This window comes from Ovis aries, chromosome 2 (assembly GCF_016772045.2).
Source record: "Ovis aries strain OAR_USU_Benz2616 breed Rambouillet chromosome 2, ARS-UI_Ramb_v3.0, whole genome shotgun sequence".
Taxonomy (NCBI): domain Eukaryota; kingdom Metazoa; phylum Chordata; class Mammalia; order Artiodactyla; family Bovidae; genus Ovis; species Ovis aries.
In genome coordinates this window covers 120379523-120402787 of record NC_056055.1, presented here as the reverse complement: position 1 = coordinate 120402787, position 23265 = coordinate 120379523, and the positions used below count along the sequence as shown (strand labels likewise).

The 23265-nt window shown below is 34.3% G+C and overlaps 1 protein-coding gene across 1 annotated transcript in view; it reads left to right on the top strand.

The window, feature by feature from the left end:
- Positions 1-23265, top strand: part of COL3A1 (collagen type III alpha 1 chain) — a 40224-nt gene that overhangs the window by 324 nt on the left and 16635 nt on the right. Inside the window, exons 2-24 of the mRNA XM_004004514.5 lie at positions 10335-10537; positions 10783-10833; positions 11257-11370; positions 12669-12752; positions 14496-14549; positions 15139-15192; positions 16038-16091; positions 16712-16765; positions 16925-16978; positions 17641-17694; positions 18120-18164; positions 18304-18357; positions 18786-18830; positions 19403-19456; positions 19998-20096; positions 20789-20833; positions 20981-21079; positions 21273-21326; positions 21449-21556; positions 21746-21799; positions 22392-22490; positions 22813-22866; positions 23022-23120. Of these exons, the coding sequence (XP_004004563.1) occupies positions 10335-10537; positions 10783-10833; positions 11257-11370; positions 12669-12752; positions 14496-14549; positions 15139-15192; positions 16038-16091; positions 16712-16765; positions 16925-16978; positions 17641-17694; positions 18120-18164; positions 18304-18357; positions 18786-18830; positions 19403-19456; positions 19998-20096; positions 20789-20833; positions 20981-21079; positions 21273-21326; positions 21449-21556; positions 21746-21799; positions 22392-22490; positions 22813-22866; positions 23022-23120 (1685 nt within the window). The remainder of the gene's footprint in view (positions 1-10334; positions 10538-10782; positions 10834-11256; positions 11371-12668; positions 12753-14495; positions 14550-15138; positions 15193-16037; positions 16092-16711; positions 16766-16924; positions 16979-17640; positions 17695-18119; positions 18165-18303; positions 18358-18785; positions 18831-19402; positions 19457-19997; positions 20097-20788; positions 20834-20980; positions 21080-21272; positions 21327-21448; positions 21557-21745; positions 21800-22391; positions 22491-22812; positions 22867-23021; positions 23121-23265) is intronic.

The window sequence follows — 23265 nt, the reverse complement described above, 5'->3', positions numbered from 1 at the left end:
GAACTGACCAGGATGGTGCCTTTTATATTTGCTTAAAGAGAATATTGTCATTTCTGTATTTAAAAGTTCTCCCGTCGTTGAAGAAAAAGATGTTCTTGTACTAACTTGTTTTCATGTTAACGGCGCTGGAAACTCTTTAAACGGCTTTAAAAAGTTCCCCTCCTGGATTGTTAACATCTTGGAATGCTTCCCTAAGCAATCTGAAGTTATTGGTCTCTTGTAATACTTTTATGCTCTCCTTTGTATGCTGGGTTCTTTGTCAGGATAGAGTATTAAGCATTGTTTACCCAGTAAGATAAGATAATTTAAAAATAGCATGCTTTAAGTATAGTCTACAGGGAAATATTATATATTGTTAGAATCACCGAGTATATTTCTGTAAGACAGCAACAGTAACTTGAGTGTTCTTTAACCAGGTTCAAATTGCAAAGAAGTTCCATCATTTCTATTTTTTTCGCTTTCAAGCACTTACATAGTTGATTAACATGTATTTGCTAATACTTTATTGTTAAGGGTCTAGTGTTTTTGCATGTTCTTCATTTTAAGTGCTTTTATGTTAATAAGGAGAAGATTTATGAAAATATTTTCAAGAGAATGTTTGACTTTTCTGCAAACAAGGTAAAGACGCTAGTGCTGTTTGACTTCAAAAAGTTGATTTGCTGTATATTCTAATAAGTGCAAGCAGTAATTTTCATGTTGTACTTTCCTCGAAGCCATGTTTGGTTCATTATTTCATTGTGTGAAAACATGTCTTTTAATTTATATGCTTCTCAGAGTCATGAAAATATCTGACATATTAGAATTAAAATTTTCATAGAAATAAATCTTTAAGTGCTAAATTTGAAGATGCAAGAAGTTTTTATATCTACATTTCTACACACACATAATAAAAAAGTTTACATTTAAGCCTACTGCTTTGGTGAACATGTGTCTGAAAACAGCTTTTCAATTTTAATATCATGCCTTTAATGTCCTCACAGGTTGTGTATGTAAGTAAGGGGACACACCCAATGATCTCGCTTCAGTTATATTCAGCCCATGGTCACAAAAGAAAAGAAACACCCATATTCTTTGTTCCCTTTATTTCTTCTCCTCCTTTTCCTCTTCTCCCTTCCTTTCTCCACCCCTTTTGGCCTCTTTCGACCTCCTCCCCCTTGTCTTTCCTTCACTTACCACCCCACCCCCTTCCTAGGCAAGCCCATGTCTCCTCTTCCCTCTCCTCTTTCTCTGTCACTCTCTCCCGCATCCCCAAGGGTCCTCCATGTGCCTCCTCCATCTTTTTCCTCTCTTCCTTTCTCCTGTCTCCTCTGCCTTTCCTTCCCTTCAGTTCTCAACTCTCTTTCCTCCCTCCTCTCTTTCCCTCCCCATTCTATCCTCCCAGAAGATGTCACAACTCCCAGTCCTTGGCTAAAATACCAAATGACTTCTACCACATCCCCCACCTCAATCAAATCTTTTACCTTTTTAAAAATTCTTAAATTCTCCTAATTTCCAGGGGGAAAAAAATCACAAAGTTCTCATTTACTGGAAAGACTGCAAAACTTTTGCATTTAGTTCAAAAGAATGACAAAATATTTGTGGTTGCTCGGTGGTTACAATCTTTTATAATCATTATGGCTATTTTTCTTCTCATTCCCACTTTAGAGGGGAAAAAGTATCTAATACCTACAGTATCTTTATATCACATAAGTTCTTTTCATTTTCCCTTTAGTTTCAAAATATAATAAATAGTCATGAAATTTTGCTTTTAGGCTTAAAAGAAGTTGAAAAAGATTTTGTTCAGCTTACTGTTTTTGTTTGTCATGAAAAAAAATTGTTTTAAAATAGTATATCTTATTTTTCTTACAGGTTTAAAAAAATCTTTCTGATAGATTAGCTATAGGAAGGTTATAGGAGGTAGTTGAATGTTCAACACATTGAGAATACTCATATACAGTTCTGGGGTATGGGTTTCTTATAAATGTCCTGAGAATACCAGATAGAAACAGAACAGCCCTAGTAAACATGAACTTCTAGTCGACTCACACGAATTTTCTGGAACATAAAACAGGTCCTTACAGAATTTTGGTCTTTTTACAAATCTGTGAAAGTTCTATTTAATTCACATGTTTTCTTGAACCAGTGGAGAAATGTGATCTGTTTTATATTTCCTGTAGTTTATAAACATGCCAAGTTTTAAGTATTGATACAAAGACTCGCCACCTAGTGGCTGACAGACAGTTACCATTTGTATACTAATGCCAACATAAATTTTACACAGCTGTATTCCATAACTTTAGAATGATATTTTAAAATATCACTTGTGAATTTTAAATATTAAATACTACTTTGCTAAGAAAATAAGTATGTTACTGATAAAATATTGTCAAGCACACATACACACAAACATGGTAATTATTCAAAGACTTAGGAAATGGACTTGCATGTTATGGCCATTTTCAAAATTCAGTATATAACTTTACACATATAACATAACTACTTTTGTGAATATTTGTAAAGTTTCTGATTTTTTTAGAATATTTGACATAAGTATTTTAGTTATAGCTTATTAGTTGGTAAATAAAAGGATTAAAAATTACTTATATTGATTCATTAGGGCAGGGAAATAAATTTTTATTTTAATTAAAGGTGTTCTAATGTTTCAGCTTATATTTTGTTACTCTGATAATTCCACTGTGATAATAAACTGTGGGCATTTAATTGTTTTAGAATTAAAGTCCACTGTAAATAGACTCAGAGAATCAATTCTTTACCACAGGTTCTGAGAGTCTATTTTCTGTTATGCTTATTTCCATTATGCTTTAAGAGGGGATTTATAACTGATCAATCTCGTTCAAGTTTTCTAGTTTGTGTTGCCCTTAAAATGAAACATGCCAAACTATTGAAAAACTGCAGCATAAAAATCACTAGAAACAATTGTACTTTTAAAAGGAAAGAATACATAATTGGTCACATAAATCAGTGTCAGTCATATAACATAGATTCAGTGGTTTAGCTAAGATGACACAACTAGGAAACAACTAGGGATTAAGACTAGAACAAAAATTCTGTTAAATCTTAGGTAATTAGAGGATACAAAACAAACATTTAACCCAGGGTATCTGAATTTTCTTGTTTTTTAATTGTCATTCATAGGAGATAGTAAAAAATTGTATATTGTCCTAGAAAACATGTGAGTTAATGCACTTCTAAGGTTAAAAAAAAAAAAGATAATTTTTTCTGTCTAACACTTTGAATTGTTAAATCTACTTTTTAAATAGGAGCTTCCTTTATAATTTAACCAGAAATTATCTTCAGTTCTGTAAAAATATAAATTTCAAGTAAATAAAGTACTGATACAAAATTTTGTGTTTTTCATTCATGATAACTTGCATTTACTTCCCATCTCTGGAGTATTCATCATCAGATGACCTAAATGCCTATAAGTAAACAGATTCTGAACAAATTCTGAAATTAAACATTTCTATTAGAAGAGAAAAGAGCAAAACCACGGAAACAATTCTGGTAAAGAAAGAAAGACTGTGGTTATGTGCTTTTTACTAATTCAGATTCTTGGGTTGATGTCTTATCTACAGGCTCATTATAAAAAATCAAGAATTGTTGGATGTGAGTTTTCCAGGAGTAGAGTTGAAATTAAAAACCCTCACGAAAGTCCCCGTTCCACACCTCAGAGTTGCATGCCAGACTTTTGAGTAGTCACTCAGGGAGAAGAGCGCCATCTACTGAAACCCCATGGTTTCCACGGTGGATGGCTGGCGCAAAGTTCCAAACATTATGCAGATCAGTCTTTCATTTTGTAACATCAAATGGTATCACCACCTTGAAGTGATTAAAGTGGATTGCTTAAGAGTTAAAGTTTTAAAGATGAAAGATGTTATTGCCTTTGCTGGACATGAAGAACATTTGTAAAGTTTCCAGGTCTACAATAACTTTTTGGAAACGTCTCAGAGGGCTGTTTCTTATAAAACAGTTTTCCTTAGAAAAAAGTACAGTGCTGTTGTTTTCCACATTTAAAAGAAAAAACAGAAAGAGAAAGAAAGGAGAGGGGTAGTTTGGTATAACAAATATCTAGAGTTTTCAAAAGGGAAACTTGGCCTGTTTCATGTCACGATGACAATGGAAAAAATGAGATAGCAAGTCTTATACAAATCATTTGTTAACTGCAGTTTGGGAAGTTACATTAACCACTAGAATTTCTGTCTGCGCCTAATGAAAACACAGCAGAGATGGATTCCTTTCAGATTAACTAATACAACCCTTGTATTTTCCATGACTGAGGTCAAGAACTGCCGTTAAAATGTAATCTTAGTGAACAAAATGAAAAGTTCAAAGAAGAGTGCAAAGCTTAGTGTTCCCCAAAGAAGTAAAAATTCAAGATAAAGGATCCAGACCTATTAAAAGTTATATTTGCTTTGGAAAGTCAGATTAGGAAATTATTGCTTCAGCAAAATGGCATTTATTTTTTCAAAACTTTGTTTTCTATAATATTTGGGGTGGAGGAGAGCAAACAGGGACTGTTTCTCAAGTTAATTAAAATCAGACAAACTCTCTCGAGCTGCCTGATGTGTTCATCTATGTCCACATACAGAAGGGAATCTCTTAATGAAGTTACAAGTTCATTAATATGACTCATTTAGTTACTATATGTGCTGCCACTTAATCTTAGATATCCTAAATATATATATATTTTTCTGCATGGATACATAAGCCTTATCTGTTCATTGTTGTGGCTGCAGATAGGATCCTGGTTTTCTGTATCTAGTAAAACATATGCTGAGTTCCCAGTGCCAGTTAATCCTGTTGGTGGTCTGGATGTCATTAGGGTGGTCTTGGAGATTAAACTCTTTTTCATAAGTTCAGAAGAAAATAAACAACAGAATTCAATTCCAGATGTTGTCTTCTTGTTTTGAGGCCAGATTGAAAAGATTTTCTGTAGAAAAATGTTAGTCCTTTAAAAAAATAGAAAAGAAACCCCTGATTTTTTACATTGTGATTTCAAGTTTGCTGGACTTAGAAATTATAATGGGACAGAGCCTATCCTGCCCTTGAAACTACAGAAAGGAAATAGAGTGTAGTAGCTAAGAATATCAAATTTAGAGAAACCTTCCCTAGGTTCAAATCTCAGCTTTACCTCTTACCATATAGCCTTGGGGAAATCACTTCCTGTCTGCGTATCTCTGCTTCCTTATCTGTAAAATGAGTATTGTGATGGATGGCACTCACCTCAGAAGGCTTGTGAGAAGATTACGTAGGATAGATATGCAACATATAGAACAGTGCTTGCGATGCAGGAAAGACAGACACAAACTCTGCCTAGTATGAGTTTTACTAACACTGGAAAATAAAATTACTGTAAGGAAGGTGAAATTAAAGTACTTCATAATTCAGTGATAAGGAAAGTAAAGAAGAACATTTTGGTCATCAGACATAAAATTTAAAGATGTTTGCTAACTGTAATTATGCAAGTAGAATATGTTTTATTCAGTATCCTTATAATTTGTCACTAATCAGATTATATTATAATGCAATGGCTGATTGTTAGATATATGATACTTTTAATTCTAATTCTTTAATTATTTTTATTTTTCACAGGACAAAATCTTAAAGGAAATTTCTAATTGGAGACATAAAAATCATATATCTATAAAGAATAAAACAAGAAAACATCTAGAAATGATTCATAAAATTTCTTGGTCTTTGGTTTTTTTGTAGGGGATAAGAATAAGAAGACTCTACCTTGTCCATGCAAAAACCATTTTAAAATTGAAATTATCCATCTACATAGGTCTACAGATATTTCTTTCAGTCCTTTTTGTTAACTCATCTAACATATTTTAACATATTCTGATTAATAATAGCAGCCAAAACATATTTAATAAAAATGTATGTTTTCCAAACATTAGTATCATTTAAAAGCCAAATATATTTCAGTTGAAAACTACATGAACTCCTTTTGTTCACACTTACAAAATATTCAGCTTTCTACAGTAACAGGAAAATGTTATGATAATTTGCATATCACATCTGTTATTTTTAGATGTTCAGATTAAAGAACACCTTTTCTCTGAGAAAGATTCAGTAAGAAAGGAAGAGGAAAAAAGACTAAACTTGCTACTCAAGCTAAATTAACAATTTGATTGGATGCTTCAAGGCATATAATTTTTACTCCAAAACTAGAATTAAGACAAAGATAACTTACAGTGTATTATAGTTTAGTCACAAGAGTAAAATTTTATCAAATCAGCAGAAATTTGCATGAAGAATGGAAACCAAAACAACAAAATGAAAACTTTTAAGAACATCTGAAAATATAAGATTATGTTACTCAATTTTATTTTTCTCTAAAGTTCCAAAGCAAAGAGCTAGAAAATTAAAGAAGCAAAGAAGGGATTATGTCATACACTAGTTTCATTTTGTTTTATAACTTAGATGATGATTTAGTCTAATGCATTGTTGTGTGACCACAAAGAATTCATGTCAGGACTGTTTTTTGTATCAGAAACAAGAAGTGACATGAGATGGGGTTTAAAATTAGTTATACATTGGAACAGGGAGACTTAGTTTAAGCAGTAACAATAAAGGAGGGAATTGGAAAATCTACTATTTGTGCAGTAGTAAAAATTAGATTATTTGCCTTTTCTTTAACATATTTGCAAAAGTATGTAACATTTCTTTTCATCAAAGCTTCTCCGAATTTAGATATCTAGAAAAGAAGGGAATAATGTGAGATGACTATTGTTTCTGAATTCCATTTTCTATTTTATTTCTAAACACTGTAAGTGGCTAACTAGAGCATTTTATTCCTTTTAAAAACAAAACATTTTTTTTTTCCTTGACTCTGGCATGATTTTCTCACATACGACTAGGCTATTGTCCTAAAACTGAGGACTGTGAGATATTTGTGTAAGAGGTTTAACTTCTAAGAGAACATACTGCCAGCCATATTTGGTCATACACAAAACAAAAAGTTGAAGGGAACTACATAAAATTATCTGTTCTTTCAACAAGGGTGACTGAGATAGAACAGTAAAGAAGTCTGACATTCGGGTATAAGTTTCTACAGGAACTGACTTCAGGAGAGCCAAATTTCTTTCAAATGGATGCGAGATAAATTATGGCAATAACTAGAAGTGCATTAATTCTTACTTTTCAACCATTCCAACTTTCTTTTTTGTTTAGAACAAATCATATTTTTTTTAAGTACACCAAATTAACTCAATCTTTATATTGAGACCTTTATGTTATAAAAAGCATAACACACATGTATGACTCCAAATAAAATTTGAAAACAAAAAACTAAATAATTTCCATTTATGTAACATTGGGCTTAACCCCAATTCTAACAAATTCATTTACAAATTTAAATATCAATATTAGGCTTATTTGTTTACTGGTTTGCCGAGGGAATGGAAAATACTGTGTTTCTAGGTTTGATGATACCTTCAATGAGACACAAACATAGGAGTATGAATACATAAGGGAAATTTTTTATGTTAATTTTAAGGCAGATTATAAACATAGGAAGAGAAGATATTAAAAATGTGAGATGCTTGACCCTAGCTCTGTCATCTTCATTTCTTTAATACATCATCAGTATCCAGCACCTAATTTTTATAACACAGGCCCTTTGTTAAATACAGAAAGATTACCTTGACCCAAAGGCAAAGAGCTAAAAAAATTGTTAGTATAAACTGATGGTGTCTTTTTTTTTCTTTCCTAGCTTGATTGAAGTGTAAATGACAAATAAACTTGTATATATTTAAGGTGTACTTCTTTGATAGCTCAGTTGATAAAGAATCCACTTGCAATGAAGGAGACCCCTGTTCAGTTCCTGGGTTGGGAAGATCCTCTGGAGAAGGGATAGGCTACCAGCTCCATTGTTCTTGGGCTTCCCTTGTGGCTCAGCTGATAAAGAATCTGCCTGCAATGCAGGAGACCTGGGTTCGATCCCTGGGTTGGGAAGATCCCCTGAAGAAGGGAAAGGCTACCCACTCCAGTATTCTGACCTGGAGAATTTCATGGACTGTATAGTCCATGGGGTCGTGAAGGGTCGGGCGACTTTCACTGAGCAACTTTCCCTTTCAAGGCCACAACATGATGAGTTGTCATGCGCACACATTGTGAAATGATCACCGCAGTCAGGTCAGCTAATACATCCAGCATCTCACAAAGTTTCCTTTGTGTGTATGTGTGGTGAAAGCACTTAAAATCTACTCTTTTACCAAATTTCAAATACACAATGCAGTATTGCTACGTGTAGCCAATGTCCTGTACACTAATGATATTTTCAAAGAAGCTGAGAAGCCTGAGAGCCATATTATTAATGAGAAAAATTTTGAACTAAAACCAATCTGTTGAAATGCTTCATATAATTCTAATTTAAAGAAAGTTTTTGAATAATTCATTTAAGAAAAGGGAGCCACTGTAAACACTGAAGAGTGTATTTCATGCAGTTTTATTAAACAATCTTTCATCTCATCAAAACTTTCAGACCTTTTCTGAAAACCAGTGTACTTAATTCTAAGTATAAGATGTCAGTTCTCCTTAGAAAAAAAGTTTAATGTCTGGATCCTTACTGTTCATAAAATAATATGAAAAAAGATTGCACTTCTCTTAAGCATGTCTTTCAAAACACCATTTCGATAGGCCTACTTCATTCACATTAGGTAAGCATTCTGGCATTCAGCTTTTATGCTCACAAAGTGTAAAGGAATGCTCCTCTAAAGCTGAGACAATATTTCTTTCCAGTGTTCTCATCTGTTTCAAACATGGAGGAGAAACTAAAATAACTTTTTAAAATAAACAGATTCTTTCTTGCCTACTTAAAATTGCAATGAAAAAAATCATGCTTTCTTTTATTAGCTGTAAACCACATAGGGTAATTATAACATGTAAGAATGGACTTTTAAGCCTCTTGAATCCATCAAAGGTGTAGCACAAGATCATTACAGTTGTATGTACACACACAGATGGAAATGAGGAATGGAGGGATCCTGTACAGTCCATAGTTTCTAAAATTCTACTTTTTTTTCTAAATTTTTACTGAGTCAGTTAAACCTCTAAACCCAAAATATTGGGTTGGTCAAAAAGTTCATTCAGGTTTTTCCATAACATCTCATGGGAAAAACCCAAACGAATGTTTTGTCCAACCCTATATTTAAAATTAATTCAGGTATGGAGAGGATACAAAAATGGGAACTTGGAAAGGTTTGTTTCATGTCTGTATGTAGCATCCAGAAAGAAAAATCTAGGATACTCCCAAAGGCTTTTAGGCCATAAGTCACCAAAAAGTGTACTCAAACTACTTGCCTTCTCCCAAGCAGGCCTCTTTCAGCAGGCATTTTAAAGATTATGGCTCTGAGAAAATAAAATTTCACTGTTTCACAAAAACACAAATACTTATGATTCGTTTGCAAAAATTTTTGCAGATATTTAGTAACTTCTGATTTATTTACTCAGTTACTGGCAAGTTATCATAGTAGCCCTCAAGAGCTAAAGTTGTATTCAACCACAATTCAGAGCCACTGCTTTAAAAATTGAGACCAGTTTTTAGTTTGGCAACCCTTAAACCAATTCATTGTTAATAGCTACTGAAATTTCAGTACCCTACATATAATTAGGAAACAAGTCTAAAATTTTGGTCAAAGTGAATTTTTGACCATTTTAAGCCACAAATACACATGGTCATGATTCATATTTTTCCTATTATTTTATCATATTCCTTGCCAATATTTGTTTAAAAAAATTTAGTGATTTGGAGACCACTTTACATCCATATGGGATATGCAATATATTGTAGCATATCATACTGACCTATTAATGCCCAACAGAGCTAGTAGTGATGGTCAATACATACAATGAGACTTCCTAAGGTTTTCCCAGGAATCTGGAAGAGTTTTATGTTGCCAAGAGTAGCTCAGTTTTCCCCTGAATTTCTCAACTAGGTTAATAAAATACAGAAAGTCTTCAGAGTTAGTGACAGAACCATCTTTATAATTTAGTACTTCCATCTCTAGCTAAGGCAAAGAATAGCAATTAGAAAAACTTCTTTTCAATTGCACGATTAATAAATAAATGCTTAAGTGAGCATGGGATTTCCACTGGTGTTAAATTCTTACTACAAGCAAAATTAAAATATCTACTGGCCCTAAGGCACTTTTATCTTGGTGTGCTACTTTGATGTTAATAAACAGATTTGGTATTTTAATTATTACTATATAATTAATTAAGACTGCTTAGCAAATTATGTAAGGAGAACATAATATTCTTGATAGTTTAATTTTTGGATTTTTTTTTTTTATGTGAAATATCACACCATCTCTCTCATTTTCCAGCTGTTGACGGAGGATGCTCCCATCTCGGTCAGGCCTATGCAGATAGAGATGTATGGAAACCAGAACCGTGCCAAATATGCGTCTGCGACTCAGGATCCGTTCTCTGTGATGACATAATATGTGACGACCAAGAATTAGACTGCCCCAACCCTGAAATCCCGTTTGGAGAATGTTGTGCAGTTTGCCCACAGCCTCCAACAGCTGTAAGTTTAAAGAAAATCTGTACATATTCATGATTCTTATTTAAACATATGAGTAGTTCCTATGTCATGGGAGCCAGAAAGGAAATCAAGGTAATATCTGTCAAAGAGTCAAATGGGCATTACCAGTAAAAGGTGAACCTTCCTATTTAAAACCAGGGGTTAGATATGATTTAGGGTAAGAAATTGGGACATATTTCATGGAAAAGTTTTCTCTGTGTTTAATCTATATCTTTTCCATTTATTAGCCCACTCGCCCTCCTAATGGTCAAGGACCTCAAGGCCCCAAGGGAGATCCAGTAAGTAAACAGTGAAAGGAAATTAGTTCCTTGATGAGTTATTTTTTTTTCTTCCTTCTAATAACCTTTCCATATTTGAACTTTTATCATTTATACATTTCCTTTAGCACCACATATTTAAATAGTAACACATGATAGCTCAAACTGAGAATCCGTAACTGTGCATGTAAGCATTTGATCTCCCAAACTTTGTCTAATGTCTTCACTTCTCTTATCAACTTGAAAAATAAAATAGAGGTCAATATACAAAGGAATAAATTACACTGAGATGATTTACATCATTTGCTTAAAAATGCATAGATTCCCAAGAAAACCTATCATATATATTGATTTCTTATAAAGCACAGAAGCTACAATTTGATAATGATTCTAAGTCACTAAGACTTTTCAGTGTTTTCTCTATTTTTACCTCTATTTTTTTAGGGTCCTCCTGGTATTCCTGGGCGAAATGGTGATCCTGGTCCTCCAGGATCACCAGGTTCCCCAGGTTCTCCCGGCCCTCCTGGAATCTGTGAATCATGTCCTACTGGTGGCCAGGTAATACATTCTGGGACTGAAAGATCCCCCATTTAAAACTATCTGGTTCATTTTCTCTTCTTTAGTCTATATTGCATCTCATTTTTGTGGCATCCCTATATCTATTCTCTGATTTTATGTATTTATCAAATTGTTATTTAGTGCTTATGTTTGTGCTAGGCACTGTCCTGTTTTATAAATAAATTCACTTTCTTCATAATTCTAATGCCATTGCTACTATATCTTTACAAAATTTCCCAACTTCTCAGCAGGCATATAATATACGCACTATGTTTGACAAATGAGCAGTCAACTGCCCAAAGAATTAACCCTGAGAATTTAGGAAGCGCTGCAACTGTGCCTTGTTCCCCTTATAATCCTCATGGTAAAGCCTCTGAAAGTCTGTACAAAAAGCAGTTGAGGAGTTATGAACACTCCTTAATGACTTCAGGTCAAAAGGATTATAAAAGACTAGGCAATTACTCTTGCCCAGGCTTCAGAGCACATCCTGCTCCTCTGGGAAAGCATGGCAACCCACTATCTCTGCATGTAAACTCTACATGTAACTCTGCATGTACACAAATAAATAAATAAGACAATGTTTCTGCTGCCTGGAACTAGAAAGAATTAGAAAACACATACACAAATCACTGTGGGTTGGGGGGAAAAAAAGATTAAAAAAAATCAATTCAACAGGAGGCAAAGGACAGAGTCTAACTTATCCTTATCATCTTAACAAACAGAATCCATTGCTAGGCCAAGAATTCGAAATAAAATAATCTCAAAAACAATCCACAAAAATATAAACCTTTCCATTGTTCTTGGGCTTGTTTTCTATGGGAATGTCTATTTTTTGGTGAATCTGCTAGGCATTAACCAAAAACTGGAGATATAAATCTTACTTGTATCAGTAACTTTTGGACAAGTAATTTGACATCTTCATTTTTTCTGCTCAAAGTGAGAGTCAAGTTATTTGATCCCAAGGCCTTAATCTATGATCCTATGTTTCCAAAGCTGTGGATATTACTTAGAAATGATATGCTTGGTAAAAGCATATAAAAACAAATTATTTAGAAAAAAATTGCTTACAGTTAGTTGAAAAATTTTTGCATTGCATAGGCAAGTATTTCTGTAGGACATCTAACATCTAAAATTACAGAGAGAATGAGAAAGATAATTAAATCATACATAGACTCTCCGGCATGCAGAAAACTTTCTATCAATGAATAGATGTTGCATGCATTTCTACTAAATGCTTTTGAAAAGAACTATGATCTATATAGCAACATGATCCTATCTATCTGGTCTCTTTGCTACAGAACTATTCTCCCCAGTACGAAGCATATGATGTCAAGTCTGGAGTAGCAGGAGGAGTAGGACTCGCAGGCTATCCTGGGCCAGCTGTATGTACAAGTGTTTGTCGGCATTTCTGAGAATTATTTAGCCTTCCATTCTATTAAACCTTGGTTGTTCTTCTAGTTACATGGTGTTACAGCAGAATTGTACAAAATAGCTTATTTTTGTTAAGGTTGGGAAAGAAAACGGTAGGTTTACCATGATCCTTCTATTCGAATTCATTTTTTTCTTCACTGACTCATTTCACACCTGTTTGGCCACTCCTTTCTTCTTTGCACAACCAGGGGGCACACCTGCCTTCATGCGTAGGTCTTACACTCTATTTCCCAGTTTTAACCAAATTTTGTTATTTTTTGTTTCCACTTTTCTTCTTTTTTCACCTGAGTTGTTCAGAATCTCCTTTTAATGTCTGTTCATTATTTAAATGCTCCTATCTAGACGACAATCCACAGGATAACAATCCATTATCACAATTCATCTTACTTCAAATCCTGAAATCAAATACAAATGTTTCCAGAATTTATCAAGTCGTTAAGTTCATCTACTGTAAGTGGTAGCAATTCACATTGTACCCAAAGGGTTTTCTTCAATGTAAATGACCTAGAGTTTTGATAGAAAATATCAAAAAAGCACTGAAACGTGGGCATGCGTGCTTGAGGCATGGTGTCTCATGTAAATGATCCTTTTTGAAGAACAGCTCTTAGAAAGAACAGCGCCAGGGAAGGTAAATCATTTAACTGCCAGAAACGGATAAGTCTGTGTAAATGAGACATGGAGCTGGATTGCCAGGGATCATGGAGGATTGCTGCCCAGATCATTGGACCCCGTATTTCTAAAACTTCTAACACCAGAAAGTATAAAACTTCAGCTATTAGATCTAAATGATAATTTATAGAAAGATGCTTAGTAGGTAAAAAGTAAAAAGAGAATTTTTAAGTTTTAGAGCCTGGGTTTTGTTTTATTTTTATTTTTTGTACCTTTTAAACCAGAATGATAATTGCATTAACTATATAAATGTCATATCTCGTGTTTCTCAGCTACATTCACATTATGAATCCTATTTTTCAGTCAGACATACCATTTTTACTAAAAAAACAAGCAAACAAAAAAAGCTAAAAAAAATCTAATACTTATTTTTAAATTACAACATAAAATTTAAGATCTCATTTTCTAAATTTATTATCAGTATTTATAAATAGTATGCTAGAAAACTAAAGATTTTTCATTTAATCTGTATTTATGAATAATGACAAATCATTTATAATTATAATTGATTGTTGCCCCAGGTACAGTGAGTCTTATATATACATCTAAATCTTCATATCAACACAACTCAGTGATATTGGGTTGATTTACATCATTATTTTTAGAAACTTGTGTTTATAGTATGCAGATTAATATTTTTCCACATTGAGTTGGGCTGCCAGGCAAAAGTGTTCTTCACTAGTTGCAGCATCATCTTAATGTTGCCAAGATTCTCATAGCATTTTATGTAGATTTTTCCAGATTTGGAATGCCCCTTTTGGAGAACTCAGGTCAATGTTTTATAACATTTGCCTATAATTTTTATTGACTCTGAGAGAATTTCATTTAAAATGTTTTTGTGATGAGATTTTCATTTAACATTAATAAAATAAATTATATCGATGAATAGCTACTGCATAATGAGGTATGTTGTTCTCATTTTTAAAGATGTCAGCATCATTCCAAACAGGGGCATCTCTGATGCCTGGATAAAGTGTATTTCAGGAGCATTTGCTTTGTATTTATCCTTCGAATTTGTGTTACAGGGTCCTCCTGGCCCACCCGGACCCCCTGGCACATCTGGTCATCCTGGTGCCCCTGTAAGTATAGCGATTCATGGTGATTTCTTTCTCATGAATATTATATGAAGCAAGTTAATACAGATCTTGCTGTAAATTTGCTATTCCAGCAGACATAATCCCAGTTAAGTACAGAAGTAGCAACCAAGAAACTATCACTCCTTTAAAGTTGGAATTTCATGCTTAGTTCCTTTCCACCAACTGTTAGCACTTAAAAGCTTGGCAAAATTAAATCATATTCTTAATTTGTATGTTGTATGGCTTCAAGTCTGAAACAATGCAGTTTCAATAGAATTAAGTGTGTAAAATGGAATGAATGGGCTATTCTGACCTGAAAATTTTTGGTTTCCATCTTTACAAACTGAAATAAAATTCACTGACTACATTCACAAATTCGAATTTCATACTATCTTCAAGATGTCAATCAGTTCAGTTCAGTTCAGTCGCTCAGTCATGTCTGACTCTGCGACCCCATGAATCGCAGCACGCCAGGCCTCCCTGTCCATCACCAACTCCCGGAGTTCACTCAGACTCGCGTCCATCAAGTCAGTGATGCCATCCAGCAAATCAAGTTAATGTAAAAATATTTACATATTATTCTATCCACTAGGGCGCTCCAGGATACCAAGGTCCCCCCGGTGAACCTGGGCAAGCTGGTCCTGCAGTAAGTAACATTTATAGCTATACTTAATAAATTGACAGTTTTAGATAGAAACCACCTTTATATTCTAAAACATAACCTACGAAATATTTATCAAATTTATTTAAAATAATAAACTGTAATTTTATGATGTTGAACTGGTTCCAAAGATCCTTTGGACTCAGTCATTTTGATATCTTAGAGACACTATTTTAATCTAGGAGTTTCTTGGCTAATTAGCCACCACAACAGTCCACTTCCTAGTATGAATACAAATCCTCTTTCTGTTAAATATAGATTAATTTTCCTATAGGAACTCAGTCCACCTGCATGTCTACTCTTTTGAAATATAATTTGTAAACTTAATTTTGTTGAAATGAGCATACTGTAAAAGTCCACCAAGAAAACATGCTGTGTAAATAAGATGAAGTTAGTTTAAATTAATATTTCAAAATACCTATATATATGTCAATGTATGGCAAAACCAATACAGTTTTATAAACTAAAACAAAGTAAAAATTAAAAGCTAAAAAAAATAAAAACATAAAAGTTCAATATCTCAAAAAATGTAGAAGTGTATTTGGGTTATATATATATGATGTATTAATATATTTATAACTATATATATAAATATATATAAAACACAGATACAGGGTACTTTTAATTTTCATTAAAAATAAGTTTAATAAATAGTAATAATTGGATTTAATATAGGTAACCTATTAACTCAAGGTGTCATTTTCATAATGAGGCACATAGAGAGTATTTTCTAAAAGAATTTTTTTCTAGGAATATGCCTAATTATAATAATAAATTGATTGTAACAGAAAAATCTACAGATATATTTGTTTTTTATTTCCTTTTCTCAGGGTCCTCCAGGACCTCCTGGTGCTATAGGTCCATCTGGCCCTGCTGGAAAAGATGTAAGTTTTTAAGAAATGCATGGGGATACAGTACAATTCCAGCTGGAATGTTCTAAATAATATATCCAATGTTCTAGAATCTCAAAGAAAAACCTTACTCCAAAATTTGTTACTATCTTAATAACATTTAAGCTCATGTTAATCTCTGAATATCTATGCTCTATTTGTATAGGTATATATACCATTTTTAAAATTCAAAACTAACAAAACCCCTCATCCAATGAATGTATCACTTAACTAAAGATGTTTCTTCTCTTTGTCTCTTGTAATAAAAAAACTGGTATCAGTGCTTTATGAACTCGAAAACTTAAAAAACAACATTAATATTATTCTATTCTCTTTTTCCTTTTAATTTCCAATGGCAAATTCTTCCCACTGGATTGAGAGTTGGTCATAATATTTGCTTGGAGTGATGCCTCAGTTTTTAATAAGTTTATGTCAAGGTGGGAGAAACACGCCTCATTCCTTTTGCTGAGGAAGCTTTTCTCACAACCATATGTTTAGCCTAACAGTGTTCATGAATCCTCAGTGAGAGAAATACAAAGTAATCAGTTCACTAACTGGCTGCAGTGAGTTTTCTCTTACACAAGCTCCCATATATCCTTTTCTCCTCCATTTAGGGGGAATCAGGAAGACCCGGACGACCTGGAGAGCGAGGATTACCTGGTCCTCCTGTAAGTCTTCAGTATAGAATGAGTTAGTTGGAGTAATCACAATGGTCTTCAGTTGAAATTGTATGATTAAATTTTACTTTAAAATAGAAGGCATTTTACTACTGGATTGTGAGTCTATTTGAAAATTCATTAATATCTTTTTTCTTCCTTTTTTTTTAGGGTATGAAAGGCCCAGCTGGTATGCCTGGATTTCCTGGTATGAAAGGACATAGAGTAAGTACAATTTCTAAATTAACTCTTAAGTTGTTCCATTTGGCTATGTTTATTTACCTAGCCAACTTTATTGGGCAATTGAGTGTGTGCCAAAAATGACTGATTCCCACTAGTTCTTTGTTTCTTCATTTTCTAAATCTATCAACTTTGTTGACCAAATCAACTACTTATTTTACATGAAGCAATAAAGCTGAACTTAAGTACATGGAAAATATTTGTAAAAGAATAAGTGTCTCATCGCCACTGTCAGAAAAGATGAAAATGAACTATTGATAACTATTCTTGACTTAGTCAATATGATTTACAGATCAAATCAAATGACTTTATTCTATAGAAAATATTAGGTAGAGTCAAACAACTAGATGGAAATTCTATCAACTTCATAGATATAAAATTTATGACATAGATATTTGCTACTCTACAGTGAAGGCAACTTCCTAACTGAACTAAATTGTACTTTTTAATTAGATCACATTTTTTTTTTACTATAAAATCAATGTCTCAGTTATTTAGTGCACTTAACAGAGTTTTAAAACATTTACGTCAGTGTTGAAAAGAATGCTATGTGCTAAAGCTAGCTATAAAAATTTAATGTAAAGTTTTTAACTATTCTGAATTGTTAACAGGTCTTAATATTTTTACTACTTTTGTATATTTCATAGGGCTTTGATGGACGAAATGGAGAGAAAGGAGAAACTGGTGCTCCTGGATTAAAGGTAAATCACAACAAAAGCACATTCTGATAAATAAATTTATTTAAATATTATAGCTATATTTAATGTTTATATTTTAGGGTTTGGATTTTTCCAAAACCTACCTGAGTTTTGCATTTTAGGAGCTAAATAATAGGAAAATATAACTGAGATGTTCTGTTAAAGCTTCCATAAAAGCTGATAACAACTGTCTAGATTAGAAATGACTAAGTATCCCCAAGTAACACGTTGACTTCTTCTGTTTAGTCTTCAAGTTTTTAAAATGCAAAAATTGAGATTTATAGTATATAAGATTGCTACAAAATTTGATATTGCTTAATGCAATCTTTTTCTTCAGTTCCATATGTTTTTTTATAACATACTGTGTTGAAAAAATTATAAATTTTTTCCTGTTGTACAAAATGGTGACATATTTTACATGTTTCTAGGGGGAAAATGGCATTCCAGGTGAAAATGGAGCTCCTGGACCCATGGTAATTATGTTTCTTATCATGCAATTTTCAACTTTGCTATTAACTTCCGTCTAATGCAGAACTTGCTTCCCTGCTTCCCCAGCCATTCTTACACATGTCTTGTTGAAAGTAAGACCACACTTCTCGCTTTATCCTCTAGGGTCCAAGAGGAGCTCCTGGTGAGAGAGGACGGCCAGGACTTCCTGGAGCCGCAGTGAGTATTCCTACTGACATTACACAATTGCAGTCCGAGTCACAGATAAGCATCTCGGTCAGTCTTCAGGCTGTGACAATCTGCCAAAAGTTTTTTTATAAAGTTGCATTTAAAGTCACTTCCATAATGAACAATAATTAGAAGCAAACAAATAAGTGTTTTATAGTTATTATCTGGTAAGGATTTTTTAAATGTATTAACTTGCATTCAGTTCTTAAAACACAGAATCCAATTTTTCTACATCAGATCACTGCTGTACATATCGGAATTTTTAATAATTTGTCTTTAAAAGTATATCATTAAGCAGATTTTCACATGCTAGAAGAAAAGTCAACTCAGTTGCATCAGACTTTTAGTTAAAATATCACTTCACTTGTGAGCAGTCTTTCAGAAAGAGGAAGATGTTTGAGATCAAATTCTCTTTTTAGGGGGCTCGTGGTAACGATGGAGCTCGAGGAAGTGATGGACAACCGGTAAGCAACTTTTTGTCAAACCCTGATGTGCTTAGTGTAACGAGAGATTATGGGATTGGATATTGGAATAATTCGGACTGTAAACCTAAAACTCAACATTTTTCATAAATATCTGATTCAAACTGACACTAATCCCATAAACAAAATCTGGAAACAATTAATCTAAAAACTCCATAAACAGAATACTGATACTCCTTATTATACTTGGCCAGTTGCTAATATCTGTATGGTGCTTAACAACGTTACTTAAGGGCTAATATTGGATATGGGACAATTAAGAGTTTTGCAAAGATAGATAATGATGCTATCTCTATTTTACAAATGATATTTCAATGCTAAGCAACCTATACAAAGTCACAGAATTCATGGCATAAATGGTAGGGAAAGGGGGATCCAAATTTTCATTTTATTCTGCCATATTATTTCTCCACATAATGGTCATCTCTGATGATAATACTGTGTTTATCTGTACAATTTTCCTCTGTACTGTGTATGTACCCATTCATTATTTACCAGTGGTATGAGTTTTCCTTTACTTAAGAGATCTTGAAATGTTTTTTTTCATTTTTTAGGGCCCCCCTGGTCCCCCTGGAACTGCAGGATTCCCTGGTTCCCCTGGTGCTAAGGTAAGCATGTATTTCCATAGAAGAATGCAAAATATATCTTGAAGACTTCAGAAAATCATTGGAGTGGTTCTTGGAAATGATTTTTTAATAGTCAAGTGGATTTCTTTGATTTATATGGATGTTTGAAGCCCTGTCCTTGACTCCAAAGGGGATGTTATCCCTGACTTTCAGTATTCTGATCTCTTCTGATGTCTTTTCTTTTCTCCCAATCTCTTTCTGTGAACAGAGATAACACAGTTACATACACAGTTATGATTTTTTTCTTCCCCTATGATTAATGACACTTCACTTTAATTTTCATACTACTCCAGCCTTTGGAAGATGGATTTAAGCAGGACTGAATAATAAACTAGCTAAGAGATTAGAGGAAATGGCAACCCACTCCAGTACTCCTGCCTGGAAAATCCAATGGACAGAGGAGCCTTGTAGGCTACAGTCCATGGGGTCGCAGAGAGTCGGACACGACTGAGTGACTTCAATAACAATAATAAGAGATTAGAAGTGGAAAGGGAGACTGACTACTAGGGGTTTTATCTCCTAGGGTGAAGTTGGACCTGCAGGATCTCCTGGTTCAAGCGGTGCCCCTGGACAAAGAGGAGAACCTGGACCTCAGGGACATGCTGGTGCTCCAGGTCCCCCTGTAAGTACCAAAAACTACTGAAAGGAAGAGTATTAACACTTGAAAAGCATATATTTTAATGTTGCTGTCAATTAAAGTTACTTTTTTGGAAAAAAAAATGCTTAGTGTTCTGCAATGCCTCTATAAGATAAATATTGATTTGATTGTACTGAAATTAACTTTTGAGGTCTGTGCTTTTCTAGAATCTATGAATGTTGTGGTTATATGACACCAAATGAAGCAGAGGATGAATAGCTATCTGATACCTTGAAGACTATGCCCCAAACTAATCACCAATCAGAAAAACTCAGAGAAGAAAACAAGACCAAAAAAACCCTCTTCTCTTTATGTACTTATTTAATAATTTAGTCCAAGTGCATATTATCTTTAATTTATCCAGATAATGATCAGTTTTTGCTACTTTTTATGTGTTGTCCTGTGGTTGGAAGAATCAGCTAATCTCTATAAAGCACAACATGTGTGCATGCTAAGTCTCTTCAGTCATGTCCAACTCTTTGTGACCCCATGGACTGTAGCCCACCAGGCGCCTATGTCCATGGGATTCTCCAGGCAAGAATACTGGAGTGGGTCTTCATTTCCTACCCCAATAAAGCACAACACCCATCAATAAATTTATTTTACAGTTCATGTAAACAACTTCAATGTAGGTGCACTGTTGACATTATTATGAATATGCTCTTTTCCCCCTGTAGGGGCCTCCTGGGAGTAATGGTAGTCCTGGTGGCAAAGGTGAAATGGTAAGATGTCCCCACAACTCACCCTCATCTCAGTCCAACACACATTACTGGCTTCCTTTGTATTTAGCATGATAAGACATTTAAGTCGGTTATTTAGAAAAGAAAGTTCAAGTCTGGCTCATGTTAATGTCCTTGGATTGTTTCTAGGGTCCTGCTGGCATTCCTGGAGCTCCTGGGCTGTTAGGAGCTCGTGGTCCTCCAGGGCCACCTGGCACCAATGGTGCTCCTGGGCAACGAGGTGCTGCAGTAAGTTGTTTGTTTCCCTTCATTGTCTGAGAGCTGCAGCTTCTTTCTCACAATAAAAATAACAGGCTCTTTGTTCTTGTTCCATTGAATTTATATTGATTTCATTGTTTTTGTAATTGAATCAGCTGTGACTGATGATGATTTTGTTAGTCTATTCTCCCTGTTTATTAAGCCACAATTATGTTCCATTTAGGGTGAACCCGGTAAGAATGGAGCCAAAGGAGATCCAGGACCACGTGGGGAACGGGTAAGTATTGCCTCAACAGATTCAGTTATTTCTTAGAAATATAGAACATAGTTAAGAACTAAGCAGGTAAAAAAAAAAAAAAAGGCACTTAAAGTTCAGTCATTATTTCTGCCATTTCACAGGGAGAAGCTGGTTCTCCAGGTATTGCAGGACCTAAGGGTGAAGATGGCAAAGATGGTTCTCCTGGAGAACCTGGTGCAAACGGACTTCCTGGAGCTGCAGGAGAAAGGGTATGTCTCCCATGGGCATGGAAAACAAAAACAATCATAGAACTTCACCTCCATGGTGAGGCCACTGTGTTTGTTATTAATCTGAGTAGTACTCAATTCCAAAGATTATTTTGAAGCATCCCATACTATGAGAATTATGAAAAGGTTTTCACGTTTTGGACTTGAATATTTGCCTTTCACTATGTCCAGGGTGTGCCTGGATTCCGAGGACCTGCTGGAGCAAATGGCCTTCCAGGAGAAAAGGTATAGAATATTTGTTTCAATTTTCATAAATGCTTGTGCTATATAGAGATATATTCTTCTAAACAGTTTCCCATTAATTAAAACCTAAATATCTGAAAGAAATATATTGGAACTAAAAATAATGATAATTCACAATGTAAAACAATGATTCCAGCTCCTGTTCAGCCATTCTCTTAGCTTTGTAACTAAGGTTACTCAACCTCTGTGAGAACTCTTTAACTTATCTTTCAACTAGGAATTATTTATCTCAATATCATTACAAGAATAAATTAAAGTGCCTGAAAGTTCTTTGAAAACTCTGAAGTGCCACATAAATTGGATTTCATAACATCAAAGATATTTGATTTTATATGCACCAAAATATATTGCTAAGCCCACTAAATATCAGTTCCCTCAGCATGTGATGTTCATCAAAGTTACCTTAAAATATTATCCAAGCTAATAGATAATGTGCTTTATACTGAGCATGTCAGCAATGTCCCATCTCTCTTGAAGGGGCCAAAAGAAGTTCTCTAGCTGCAACCCCAGTACCATCAATGTCCAGGTCAACAAAGGCTCTTTTACATACATGTTGGTTTATTTCACTACATAGGGTCCTCCTGGGGAGCGTGGTGGCCCAGGCCCCGCAGGGCCCAGAGGAGTTGCTGGAGAGCCTGGACGAGATGGCCTCCCTGGAGGTCCAGGATTGAGGGTAAAGAGAAACACTTGTTTGATCCACACTGTCATTTAGTAAGAGGAAAAGCAAATGAAGAGCGTTCAAAAATAACTTAAGTCAGACACTATGTTTTGTAGGCTTAGATGAAACAAAATTATTTTATGAAAATTTAAGCTGGTATAGATTGAAGAGCATAAAATAGAATGCTTCAGTAAGTTATTTAAAGACAGAAAAATGTGTGTAAATATGAGGCTACATATGTCAGTGGAAATCTCAAAATTTTATAGATAGATTTTTTTAGTTTTTTTTTTTAATTATCATTTTTAAATCAGCTGACTGACTGAATTTTTCAATTTAGGGTATTCCCGGTAGCCCCGGAGGACCAGGCAGTGATGGGAAACCAGGGCCTCCTGTAAGTACATTTTAACATCTCATTTTACAAGTCCAGAGAATAGTTAAATGCACCATTTGGACTAGCCTTCATGTATATTGTATAGCTTTAGTATGTACATTGCATATTTTATCAAATTTTTTGAAATTCCTGTTAATATAATTTTTTCTTACTAGGGAAGCCAAGGAGAGACTGGTCGACCCGGTCCTCCAGGTTCTCCTGGTCCGCGAGGTCAGCCTGGCGTCATGGGCTTCCCTGGTCCCAAAGGAAATGATGTGAGTTCCTCCCTTCTTCAATAAATAGTTGATGGAAGTCCTTTTATTTTCCATATGAGGGTACAGATGGCCCCAAACTTATTTCCACTTCAAAGCATAGAAGAGTATATGAGAAAGAAGCTTCCCTCTACCGTGTGAGAAGGGA